Source organism: Esox lucius, chromosome 14 (assembly GCF_011004845.1).
Source record: "Esox lucius isolate fEsoLuc1 chromosome 14, fEsoLuc1.pri, whole genome shotgun sequence".
Taxonomy (NCBI): domain Eukaryota; kingdom Metazoa; phylum Chordata; class Actinopteri; order Esociformes; family Esocidae; genus Esox; species Esox lucius.
This window is the reverse complement of record NC_047582.1, coordinates 8,790,283-8,801,611: the sequence shown is the minus strand read 5'-3', so window position 1 is coordinate 8,801,611 and position 11,329 is coordinate 8,790,283. Positions and strand designations below refer to the sequence as shown.

At 39.0% G+C, this 11,329-nt stretch overlaps 2 protein-coding genes across 3 annotated transcripts; both read right to left on the bottom strand.

The window, feature by feature from the left end:
• LOC105005667 (serine protease inhibitor Kazal-type 2-like) lies at positions 1–2,611 on the bottom strand. The gene is made up of 4 exons (XM_010863768.5): positions 2,452–2,611; positions 2,334–2,359; positions 1,919–2,028; positions 1–127 (listed from the first exon to the last, which is right to left on the bottom strand). The coding sequence occupies exons 1-4, from the start codon at positions 2,504–2,506 to the stop codon at positions 82–84; spliced, it is 237 nt and encodes a 78-aa protein (XP_010862070.1). The 5' UTR covers positions 2,507–2,611; the 3' UTR covers positions 1–81.
• A 272-nt stretch (positions 2,612–2,883) lies between these two features.
• On the bottom strand, positions 2,884–6,987 carry LOC105005669 (placenta associated 8). Of its 2 annotated transcripts, none has more exons than XM_010863773.5 (5): positions 6,847–6,987; positions 4,512–4,659; positions 4,234–4,358; positions 3,839–3,949; positions 2,884–3,072 (listed from the first exon to the last, which is right to left on the bottom strand). In XM_010863773.5, exons 2-4 carry the CDS (start codon positions 4,597–4,599, stop codon positions 3,845–3,847), a joined length of 318 nt encoding a protein of 105 aa, XP_010862075.2. In that variant the 5' UTR covers positions 4,600–4,659; positions 6,847–6,987; the 3' UTR covers positions 2,884–3,072; positions 3,839–3,844. The 2 variants fall into 2 exon arrangements, with proteins under 2 accessions (XP_010862075.2, XP_010862074.2); XM_010863772.3 differs by having other exon boundaries at positions 4,512–4,603; positions 6,847–6,986.
• Between the last annotated feature and the right edge of the window lie 4,342 nt (positions 6,988–11,329).

The window sequence follows — 11,329 nt, the reverse complement described above, 5'->3', positions numbered from 1 at the left end:
TCTGTTTTTATTCTGTTTTATTTAAGAGTTGAACCATTGTTTCTGGTGAATTATGCTGATAAATCCTCTAATCCGGCATCTTCAACAAGGGTTGTTTTTGATGATTAGTATTTTCCTTCCAGTTTCTCTGGAAGAGAATATAAGAATAAAATGTTACTTCAGTTCTGTCAGTGTGACTTCCATTGTCCTCCTACCAGGAATGCAACGGAATACATACTGTACTTAAAGCTTGTGACGGAGGGATTTTGTATGCTAATTCAATTATTTTTTTCCAGATGCTTTGGTGTTATTCACACAAGTATATGGTAATATTTCACCACTCTTAGTACAAAAACACAACAAATGATCAAAAAGCAATTTTACATTGACTGAGCACAAAAAAACATCTAGTGAGACATGTTTCACATTGAAATACATTATGTTCATACGAAGTACATTCACAACTTTTGATAAGATTTTCTTTATTATTTAAATACATTTCACTATCACTATGCTCATTGTTTCTATTTGATCATCACTCAAACATTTGGTGAATTTATGTGTTTTACATTGTTTTGCGTACTACAGTACTTTCAGATTGAAAAGTACAGAATGGCCACCCTAAGGCCATAGATTTGTATGTGACCTCAGTGGGATTCAAACTCACAATCTTGGTTTTGGTAGTGTGAGCTACAGAGACCTCTGCATTCCCTATGTACAATACAATACTGTCATAAACAGGACATGACTGCCATCCATAGTTGTATCCACAACTGGTAAGCATGTAACCATATAAACCATGTGAACACTGGCAATGTCTTTCAACCTGGGGTAGGATAGACAGGAAGGCAGAGGAATAAGTAAGGTATCATACAGAGTCTAAACAGGGCCAAAACAACAAACTGAACTGCTGTGAACCATCACAAGTACATCTTTGTTGATAAAGCCGGTTTCTACCTGGGCAAAACCTGACTGTGTCGGTGCAATATAATTTGTCAATGAACAATTGTCTGTGTGCCTGGACAACATGGGAGAAACATCCTAATGTGTGTAGCCATATCTGAAGATGGGGTGGTAGGCCACTTGGGTCTTACAGTGCTGTGCCTGCTCACCTCATTGAATTCCTCAATGAAATTGTGTGTGATAATGTTTGGTTCCACCATTGAGAAGTGATTCAGGAATGGTTTTGGGCCCATCCTTGATTCCTGACCCTAGACCTGGCCCCGTGATCACCTTTTCATTATAGAGGTGGAAGGTCTATGACCGCCATCCCCATGAGCATGTGACCCGCCATGTCATGACATCATGCCCCAAAATGATTCCCGCAGTTTAGATATTCATTGTTACATGGACAAGGTATCATGGCCAAATGCCGAAGACAGAATTGATGCAAATTAGTTTAGTGTGCTAAACCTTGACATTTCTTTCTGATAGTATTTGTAACAATTGATTAGACAAAACATTGCAATAAAAGTAACTTTTTGCCTTGATGATTGTAGATTTTTGATCACCCTTGATTATGGGATAGATATGATGGAAATAATTTCCTGTCACTTGTAACAGGGAATGTAAAATTTGAGTTTGAAATGAACTGTAACAGATTAACTTCAGCACTTCAAAGAGTCATGTCTAACCTGTCTTACGTTGTTAGGTCTTGGACTATGACTGTTACAATGACTAAACTGAAAGAATTACACCGACTTAACAAATGTACTCGATGTTTTTCACCAAAAACAAAGTGGTTGAATCACTGACAAACCAAATGAAAGCAAAATAAGTTGTTTTGAATGCAAGATTGAATGATTTACAACTATGATCTATTTGGAATCTTTTACTAAGAGTTTTGAAACACATACATTCTACTGATAATAGTACCAAAGTGACCACAACAATCCTATATTGCCATGTATTTTCCCTCTATGGCCCCTGTTTCTTGTACCTGATGGTATCACAGAGCACACACTCATTGGCGTAGGTCACTCCGTCGGATCCACAAACAGGGTCAAAGTTAAAGGGACAGGCTGGCACCTGATAGTTATAGCAAAGCGGCTGAAGGAGAAAACATGTGAGTTTTCAATCTTTCCCCTCAGTGCTTGAATTCATCTTCAAACAAATAATATGTTTAGTCACATTAGACTCATGAGATGTTTACACAGCTAGCCTAGTTATCATTTTTCCAATAATTGGTATTTTGACCAATCAAATGATATCTTTTTACATCAGGTCATTATCAAAGCCGATCGGATTGGTTGGAAGGCAAATCAAAGAAGGTTATTGGACTGCCTTATAAAAAAGTAGATAAGTAAACATAAAAATACAGTTCCTATGAAAATAACCATGGCTAGATACATTACCTTCTTAACGTTGGCTCCCTGCACATCTGATGGACAAAACATTGCAATTCAGTCCGACAGTACATACAATTCGAGGCCAAATGTCGGTATATTTCAAAGGTGAATCAGATATGCTTACTTGAAAGACCGGATATGATTACAAGAAGGAGGAGACAGCTAGCTTTATGAGGCATACTGACACCTGAAGTGGTACGCTATGCTGAGTGTTTCTCCTGTCTGCAGGCTGTGAGTGTTTTGAGAAACCTCTTCTACAGTCATCTCATGTCTGGCCAAAGTCCCTGTCCTGTTGACAATGACACACCTTTTTGGCTCCAGATCTGTGTGGCAGTGCTCCTTGTCAGTTATTAATCAGTGTTTTTGCTTATGGCCCTCTACAGCTTTTCCCTTCCCATCAGTAATAAATGGCTTCGGTAAGTTATTACTGGCTTTATCTCTACGGCAGACAGGGAACAATCAGTCCCACAGTAAAAATCACCGGGTTAACCAATACATTTTCACAATGCTTCACTCTGAGCTGTGATTAAGCATTATTTGAATGAAACAGAATACATTTGACCAATGATACACTGTTTTATTTTTGAATCGTCAAGCTACAACATACTTCACTTCTTACTAAAAATGACAAATTACCTTTGATTAAAAGAATACTACGTTTAGGCTCTTCTAATTTGTAAAATCAAGGAGGGGAAAAATCAGGAAACTGGAATGCAAGTTCAGATCTTCAGGTGTCTGGCACTGTCTAGAAGACAAATAGAAATACACATAATGTGTAAGTACTGTATATATGTAACCATACCACAAAATACATATAATGTGTAAGTACTGTATATATGTAACCATACCACAAAATACATATAATGTGTAAGTACTGTATATATGTAACCATGCCACAAAATACATATAATGTGTAAATACTGTATCTATGTAACCATACCACAAAATACATATAATGTGTAAGTACTGTATATATGTAACCATACCACAAAATACATATAATGTGTAAGTACTGTATATATGTAACCATACCACAAAATACATATAATGTGTAAGTACTGTATATATGTAACCATACCACAAAATACATATAATGTGTAAGTGCTGTATATATGTAACCATACCACAAAATACACAATGTGTAAGTACTGTATATATGTAACCATACCACAAAATACATATAATGTGTAAGTACTGTATATATGTAACCATACCACAAAATACATATAATGTGTAAGTACTGTATATATGTAACCATACCACAAAATAATAGCATGACTCACTTTTGTTCCAAGTAAAATCTAAAGATAGTATGTAAGTTTAATCTAATCAGGTGTTACTGGAACATGGGTGCGAAATCCTAATTTATTGCTGTCTTTGGGTGTGTCTGTTTGTGCGTTTGGCGTTTGTGTATGCGCATGTACATGCTTTGTGTGGATGGAAGAAAGGATTCCTATGGGACCAAAGATACACGATGTTGCTGTAAAAGAAGGAGAGACATTTGTTTCCACCTGAGCTCAGAAGATTCTCTGTTCCTTCCGGAGATCAATGTCTCTCTTCACCTGACAGGCAGAGCAGACGTAACACCACATGACAGCACAATAGTCTTGACACAGGGAGCCCTGGACATCAGAACAGAACCGACAACACAGTTAGTCCAGGGGAGAGAAAACATTGAGTGGCTGTCCTACCTCTGAGCCTGTCCTTCTGGTTAGAACTCTGCAGGTGACAGGAGAAGAGACGGGGGGCGGTGTGGTTACAGTGTAAGGAGGCTCGGCAGGGTTGAAGATAATGTGGGGTAAAGTGGGGATGATTCACAGGGCCCATGGCTTGGCAGCGGGTCTTTTGAGGGGTCACAGGCAAGAGCCCTCAGGCTCGGTATGCAGTGTTAGTGAATGGAGCTCACCCGGATGTTGTATCGGGTCCGGTACATGGTTCGCATGGCCATGGTGGCACCGCACAGACAGCACTCGTCCATGTCGCTGGCGATGGAACAGGTCATGCATGGGAAGCACCACCAGCCATAACAACCTGGAAGGAATAAGAGGCACAGTGACATCACACCATTACTAGCCTTTACTTCAGGACTGAAAGAGAGAGACAAGAAAATGAAATGGAAACAACGTTGAATGTAGAAAGTGGCCGGACGTACTGAAAGTACATGGCAGCTATCAGTCCACTTACATGTCTTACAATCACTGAAGAAGTCACAGAGGCCGGTCTGGAAATCGGAAGCCGGGTAGCTCCCTGGTTGTGTCGTTATGGCAGCCATCAATCTTTATGGAATATTACATGGCAAATGTCACCATTAAATAAAACCCAAACAAAGGCTCTAAAAGAAAATGTTCAGTTATTTAGCGAACATTCTGATCCAGCAAAGTTTACATTCCCAAGTGCACATACAGCTCTGGAAAAAATGAAGAGACCACTACACCTTTTTCTATCCAATGTTTTGAGGGAGGAACAGAAGCGTTCAATTTGTAGTTGTTTCTTAATTTTAACCCTTCTGTTCCCCACTCAAAGCCTTAATTTCCGACGTTTTTGGAAAGGAAAAGAAAAAGGTGCAGTGGTCTCTTAATTCTTCCCTGGAGCTGTATTTTTTTAAGGACCCCCCATGGGAATCAAACTCACAACCCTAGCATTAAAGCATTAATCTCTTATCAAGTGAGTGACAATGGCTCCTACAATTCCTAATTCAATCCAATATATTATAAAAAGCCACTAGTAAACAGCCAAGAAACAAAATTGTAATACAGCTGAGGTGTGTGCTAGGGCTGGCCCTGACTAGTTTTGGGCCTTTGCTCTCTGACTAAAATAAAAGAAGGGCATCTGGTGAACAATTACTGAAACAGAAAAGGATCTAGGCAAGCCTAGTTCAGCCAGCCAGCAATTAGAATGGATGACTGTGGTTGTCCCTGGCTGGTTTCAATCCACAGTTTCCTGTGTGGTAGACTGTCTTTAACCATTACACTATTTAAACAGCGGGAATGTATCTTCTCAGCCATTACATTTTTGGACAACAAAACGTTTATTACTGGAACTAAAGTGTACTCATGTACAAAGATTACTGTAGATGGCTAGCTAATACAGTGGATATAAAAAGTCTACACACCCCTGTTAAAATACCAGGTTTTTGTGATGTAAAAGAATGAGACAAAGATAAATCATGCCAGAACTTTTTCCACTTTTAATGTGACCTATAATGTGAACAATTCAATTGAAAAACAAACTTAAATCTTTGAAGGGGGAAAATGACAAATAAAAACCTTACAATAACCCGGTTGCATAAGTGTGCACACCCTTATTAAACTAATACTTTGTTGAAGCACCTTTTGATTTTATTACAGCACTCAGTCTTTTTGGGTAGGAGTCTATTAGCATGGCACATCTTGCCATGGCAATATCTACACACTCGTCTTTGCAAAAGCGCAAAAGTTTGAATATTTAGGTAGACAACATTAATCATTGGGTTAAAATAACTAACGTATGGCTTTTATTAGCCATTAATAGGCCTACTAGAATCTACTACTACTTGGAATAGTCATAAGAATTGAACAATTGCTGGTGAGAAACTTTACAATTCCAAAGCTATTTAATTTCATGGCACCACAACATTAGTTTTTCTTTAATTCGTGAATGATATTGATACAATAACTATTAATATAGGTGGAGATAACTATCAACTGGAGATAACTAAGTGAAAAGATGAGCGAATCGTGGAAACCCCTCATCTTTTACTGCGCTAGGGGTTGTGATCTACATTACCCCAAAAAGCATACATGGATGCGTACTTCAAAAAATTATACCAAAAATAATATTCAAGCAATGAATTGTCAAATATTGATATTAACGAAATGTTCTCCAATTAATTTACATATATATATGTAAATGAGACACTGTTTTGTACAGTGTTCTGAAATTTGCACCAAATAGGGGAGAATTTAAATGCTTTTTAGTTTTTTTTCTTTTTCTTTTTGGAGGGTTGCATTTCTGTTATTGGACACAGTGGAGGGTTTTATATTTGCCTTTTAGCTGGGGTCGGGGACAGGGGGTTGCGTGTTTTCTTACGTACATAGGGAAGTGTGCAGTTTTTTCCCCCTTATTTACATATTATTAATAATTATAATGTCCATTATTTACATTAGTGTGAGTTTCACAACTACATTTTTAAAGATTATTAATTGACATTTTAGTACAGTTATGTGCACACAGCACATTTCAAACAGCATTTGGTGAGACAACACCTTTCCCACAGCTAACCTCAGAAGTGGAATGGATATAATGTGGAACCATGTACAGACGGCACAAGGCGAAAGCCCCTGATTGAAAAATACTATTTATCTGTTGTCTGCTAGTGTGTCTCTATGAATTCTTATATCCAGCTGCTGACATCTAAGTTCTTAAGTTCTTAAGTTAACATTAGTCCATGCAAGAAAATAAGTAAAATAAGTGACATAACACAGAAAATTACAATGTGTGTTATGAAATTATTTAAAAGAAATTCTAAAGTAAAACTCACCGGTTTTGATGTGGTTTAGCAGAAGAAGTACTGTACAGTTGAAAAAATGAGAAGTCTCCGTGGTGGATGGTAGAAAGCTAACTGAGAGGTCTGTTTGCCTAATTTTATACTGTTGCAGGAAAGGTGATTGATGCGCTCATTTCCTTCACTGACCTTTAGAGTAGGGGATAGGCTACTGCTAGTTAACTTTACTACATGGACACAGAAATGTCAATAATTTGTAAGTCTGTAATGTCAATCATTTTTTGACTGTATTATGCATCTGCACATAGTTAGAAAATATACATTGTTTTAAACTGATTAGGCAATTAACTTTTTAACACAACCCCTCAAAATGGACTTACATTTTCTCTGTTCATATCTATGCCATGAGTGATCAAAGGTGTGAGCTTTACAAAATTAAATTTTCTAAATGTCTATAAACTGTAACTATGATAGTGCAATTTTAATGTCTCAGGAAGTAGAGTTGGACACAGGCGCAGAGGTATGAAAAAAATAAAGGTATTTATTAAAAAACTGATGTACTTACAAACAGGGAACAACAGACAACACATGAATCAATGAGCAACAAAGGAAAAGGGAACTGGGGAGATGAAATTGGGTCTCCATCATTTCTGTCCTGTAGGCCCCAGGGACAATGGCAGCTCGTTGCGGAACCATTTCGGGGGCGGCAGCAGCTAGATTGTGCTATGTGTGATGGGAAAATGAAAGTAACATGACTCAAAGCAAATAAGGGAAAAAACACTCCAAAAGAATAGGGGTGGCAATACTCATGTTTCATTCTAATCCAGTGGATTTCACCCACCAGGATCCAGTAGTGACAGCATATGCCAGCAAGGGTAGCTTGGTGATAAAAGAACCACCATACCTTTTGTCACAGCAGAGAATGTGAAGTATTATAAACTGGTTGTTTATATGCTGATTGGCTGATATCCGTGGTATATGGGATAGCATGGGTATGATTTCACATCACTTTTTACTGCTCTAATTGCATTGGTGAGCAGTTTGTAACAGCAGTAACGCATCTTGGGGGTTTGTGGTATACTGCCAATAAACCACAACTAAGCGCTGTGTCCATGCATTCCACAGTCCGACGTGGTATATGTTTGTTATATACCATGCCCCCTTGTGCCTTATTAATTAAATATAACTTACCTACTTATCTACACCTACAGTAGGTTTAGACTGGGTATCATGATTCAGATGGGTTCAGTATAAAAACATAGTATCAGAGGACAATGCTTTCAAATAGAATATGACTTAACCTCTCTTCATAAGAAGTGAATGTTAGCACATACACATCTTGGTTGTGGTTCTAAAACCATCACGCACAACAAACAGCTAAGAGTTGTGAACTTAGTGTCGTGAGAATGCACCACACACTTGTGAAAATTGCAACAAAGTGATAAATAATAATAATAAAGGAATTGCTAATAACTAAGTTGAAGCAGAGCCATATGCAGAATATATAGGTTGTCAAACCCCACGCAATAGGCATGAGGGAAGGCTCAAGTTGAAGACCCAAGAGTCTGTTCAGTGGTGTTGATCTTTTGAGTCAATTGGTATTTTTATAAGCTATTGTATCTGACTGTTGTCATTTATGTTCAAAGTCCTCCACAAACAAAATGGTTTCTTTCACATCCATCCTCAGTATTTTATAGTAGTCACGTTTTGTCAGTCAGGTGCACACGCATGACTTTCTATTTATAGTGCATCCATCCTCTTGTGCTTACTGTGAAAACATACATGTACATTAAATGAGTTTGAATAAGGAATATAAGTTGAACAATTAATAATAATTGTTAACAATTAACAACATTAACAATGTTTACACTGTATTTCTGATCAATCTGACGTTATTGTAATGGAGACAAAATTGGCATTCTTTTGAAAACTAGGAAACTTCTAAGAGTATATACACTCACCTAAAGGATTATTAGGAACACCTGTTCAATTTCTCATTAATGCAATTATCTAATCAACCAATCACATGGCAGTTGCTTCATTCCATTTAGGGGTGTGGTCCTGGTCAAGACAATCTCCTGAACTCCAAACTGAATGTCAGAATGGGAAAGAAAGGTGATTTAAGCAATTTTGAGCATGGCATGGTTGTTGGTGCCAGACGGGCCGGTCTGAGTATTTCACAATCTGCTCAGTTACTGGGATTTTCACGCACAACCATTTCTAGGGTTTACAAAGAATGGTGTGAAAAGGGAAAAACATCCAGTATGCGGCAGTCCTGTGGGCGAAAATGCCTTGTTGATGCTAGAGGTCAGATGAGAATGGGCCAACTGATTCAAGCTGATAGAAGAGCAACTCTGACTCAAAAACCACTCGTTACAACCGAGGTATGCAGCAAAGCATTTGTGAAGCCACAACATGCACAACCTTGAGGCGGATGGGCTACAACAGCAGAAGACCCCACCGGGTACCACTCGAAAAAGAGGCTACAATTTGCACGAGCTCACCAAAATTGGACAGTTGAAGACTGGAAGAATGTTGTCTGGTCTGATGAGTCTCGATTTCTGTTGAGACATTCAGATGGTAGAGTCAGAATTTGGCATAAACAGAATGAGAACATGGATCCACCATGCCTTGTTACCACTGTGCAGGCTGGTGGTGGTGGTGTAATGGTGTGGGGATGTTTTCTTGGCACACTTTAGGCCCCTTAGTGCCAATTGGGCATCCTTTAAATGCCACGGCCTACCTGAGCATTGTTTCTGACCATGTCCATCCCTTTATGACCACCATGTACCCATCCTCTGATGGCTACTTCCAGCAGGATAATGTCACAAAGCTCGAATCATTTCAAATTGGTTTCTTGAACATGACAATGAGTTCAATGTACTGAAATGGCCCCCACAGTCACCAGATCTCAACCCAATAGAGCATCTTTGGGATGTGGTGGAATGGGAGCTTCGTGCCCTGGATGTGCATCCCACAAATCTCCATCAACTGCAAGATGCTATCCTATCAATATGGGCCAGCATTTCTAAAGAATGCTTTCAGCACCTTGTTGAATCAATGCCACATAGAATTAAGGCAGTTCTGAAGGTGAAAGGGGGTCAAACACAATATTAGTATGGAGTTCCTAATAATCCTTTAGGTGAGTGTATATATACACTACCCTTCAAAAGTTTGGGGTCACTTAGAAATGTCCTTGTTTTCTGCAGTGTAAACATTAATATTAATGTTGTAAATTAATTATTGAAGCAGGAAACTGCTGATCTTTAATGAAATATGTGCACAGGGGCCCATTATTAGCAACCATCAGTCCTGTTTTCCAATGGCACATTGTCTTTGCTAATCCAAATTTATTTATTTAATTTAAAAGGCAAATTGATCATTAGAAAACATTTTGCAATAATGCTAGTGCAGCTGAAACTGTTTTGCTGATTAAAGAAGCAATAAAACAGTCCTTCTTTAGACTAGTTTAGTATCTGAGCATCGCAATTTTGGGTTCAATTACAAGCTCAAAATGGCCAGAAACAAAGAACTTTCTTCTGAACATCATCAGTTTACTCTCATTCTGAGAAATGAAGGCTATCCTATGCTAGATATTGTCAAGATACTGAAGATCTTGTACAACACTGTGTACTACTTCTTTCACAGAACAGCACAAACTGGCTCTAGCCAGAATAAAAAGAGGAGTGGGAGGCCCCGGTGCACAACTGAGCAAGAGGACAAATACATTAGAGTGTCTAGTTTGAGAAACAGACAACTGTGGCCAGCACAGTCACCGGATCTCAACTCTATTGAGCTGTTGTGGGAGCAGCTTGACCATATTTAAGAAGTACCCATCAAGCCAGACCAACTTATGGGAGGTGCTTCAGGAAGCATAGGATAAAATCTGTTCAGACTACCTCTTAACGAATCAAATTATATTTGTCACATCAAATAAATGTTTATTAGTGGGCCCTTTCCCAACTATGTACAGCATTATAATAGCATACATATATTCAACTAAATAAACATAATAATAATAAAATAATTAGGAAAGCAGCAAAGTAGTGGAACATTTGGTTAGCATTAGTTATATCAGTTATTTACCATTATATACCATCCATCCTATGCTATGCTATGCTATGCTATGCTACCATCCATCCATCCATCCATCCATCCATCCATCTTCTTCCGCTTATCCGGGGCCGGGTCGCCGGGGCAGCAGTCTAAGCAGAGATGCCCAGACTTCCCTCTCCCCAGACACTTCCTCCAGCTCTTTTGGGGGGACACCGAGGCGTTCCCAGGCCAGCCGGGAGACATAGTCCCTCCAGCGTGTCCTAGGTCTTCCCCGGGGTCTCCTCCCGGTGGGATGGGCCCAGAACACCTTCCCAGGAAAGCGTTCAGGAGGAATCTGAAACAGATTCCCAAGCCACCTCAGCTGACCCCTCTCGATGTGGAGGAGCAGCGGCTCTACTCTGAGCTCCTCCCGGGTGACCAAACTTTTCACCCTATCTCTAAGAGATCACCCAGCCACCCTGCA

Excerpts from the sequence above, each read along its gene's own strand:
- LOC105005667 (XM_010863768.5), bottom strand. The coding sequence starts at position 2,506 with ATGCCTCATAAAGCTAGCTGTCTCCTCCTTCTTGTAATCATATCCGGT. Across the intron at positions 2,029-2,333 it reads AGGGAGCCAACGTTAAGAAG|CCGCTTTGCTATAACTATCA; the intron begins GTAATGTATCTA and ends TTTCTCCTTCAG. Across the intron at positions 128-1,918 it reads GTGCTCTGTGATACCATCAG|AGAAACTGGAAGGAAAATAC; the intron begins GTACAAGAAACA and ends ATTCTCTTCCAG.
- LOC105005669 (XM_010863773.5), bottom strand. The coding sequence starts at position 4,599 with ATGGCTGCCATAACGACACAACCAGGGAGCTACCCGGCTTCCGATTTC. Across the intron at positions 4,359-4,511 it reads CTTCAGTGATTGTAAGACAT|GTTGTTATGGCTGGTGGTGC; the intron begins GTAAGTGGACTG and ends TATTCCTTCCAG. Across the intron at positions 3,950-4,233 it reads GGACCCGATACAACATCCGG|GGCTCCCTGTGTCAAGACTA; the intron begins GTGAGCTCCATT and ends TCTGATGTCCAG.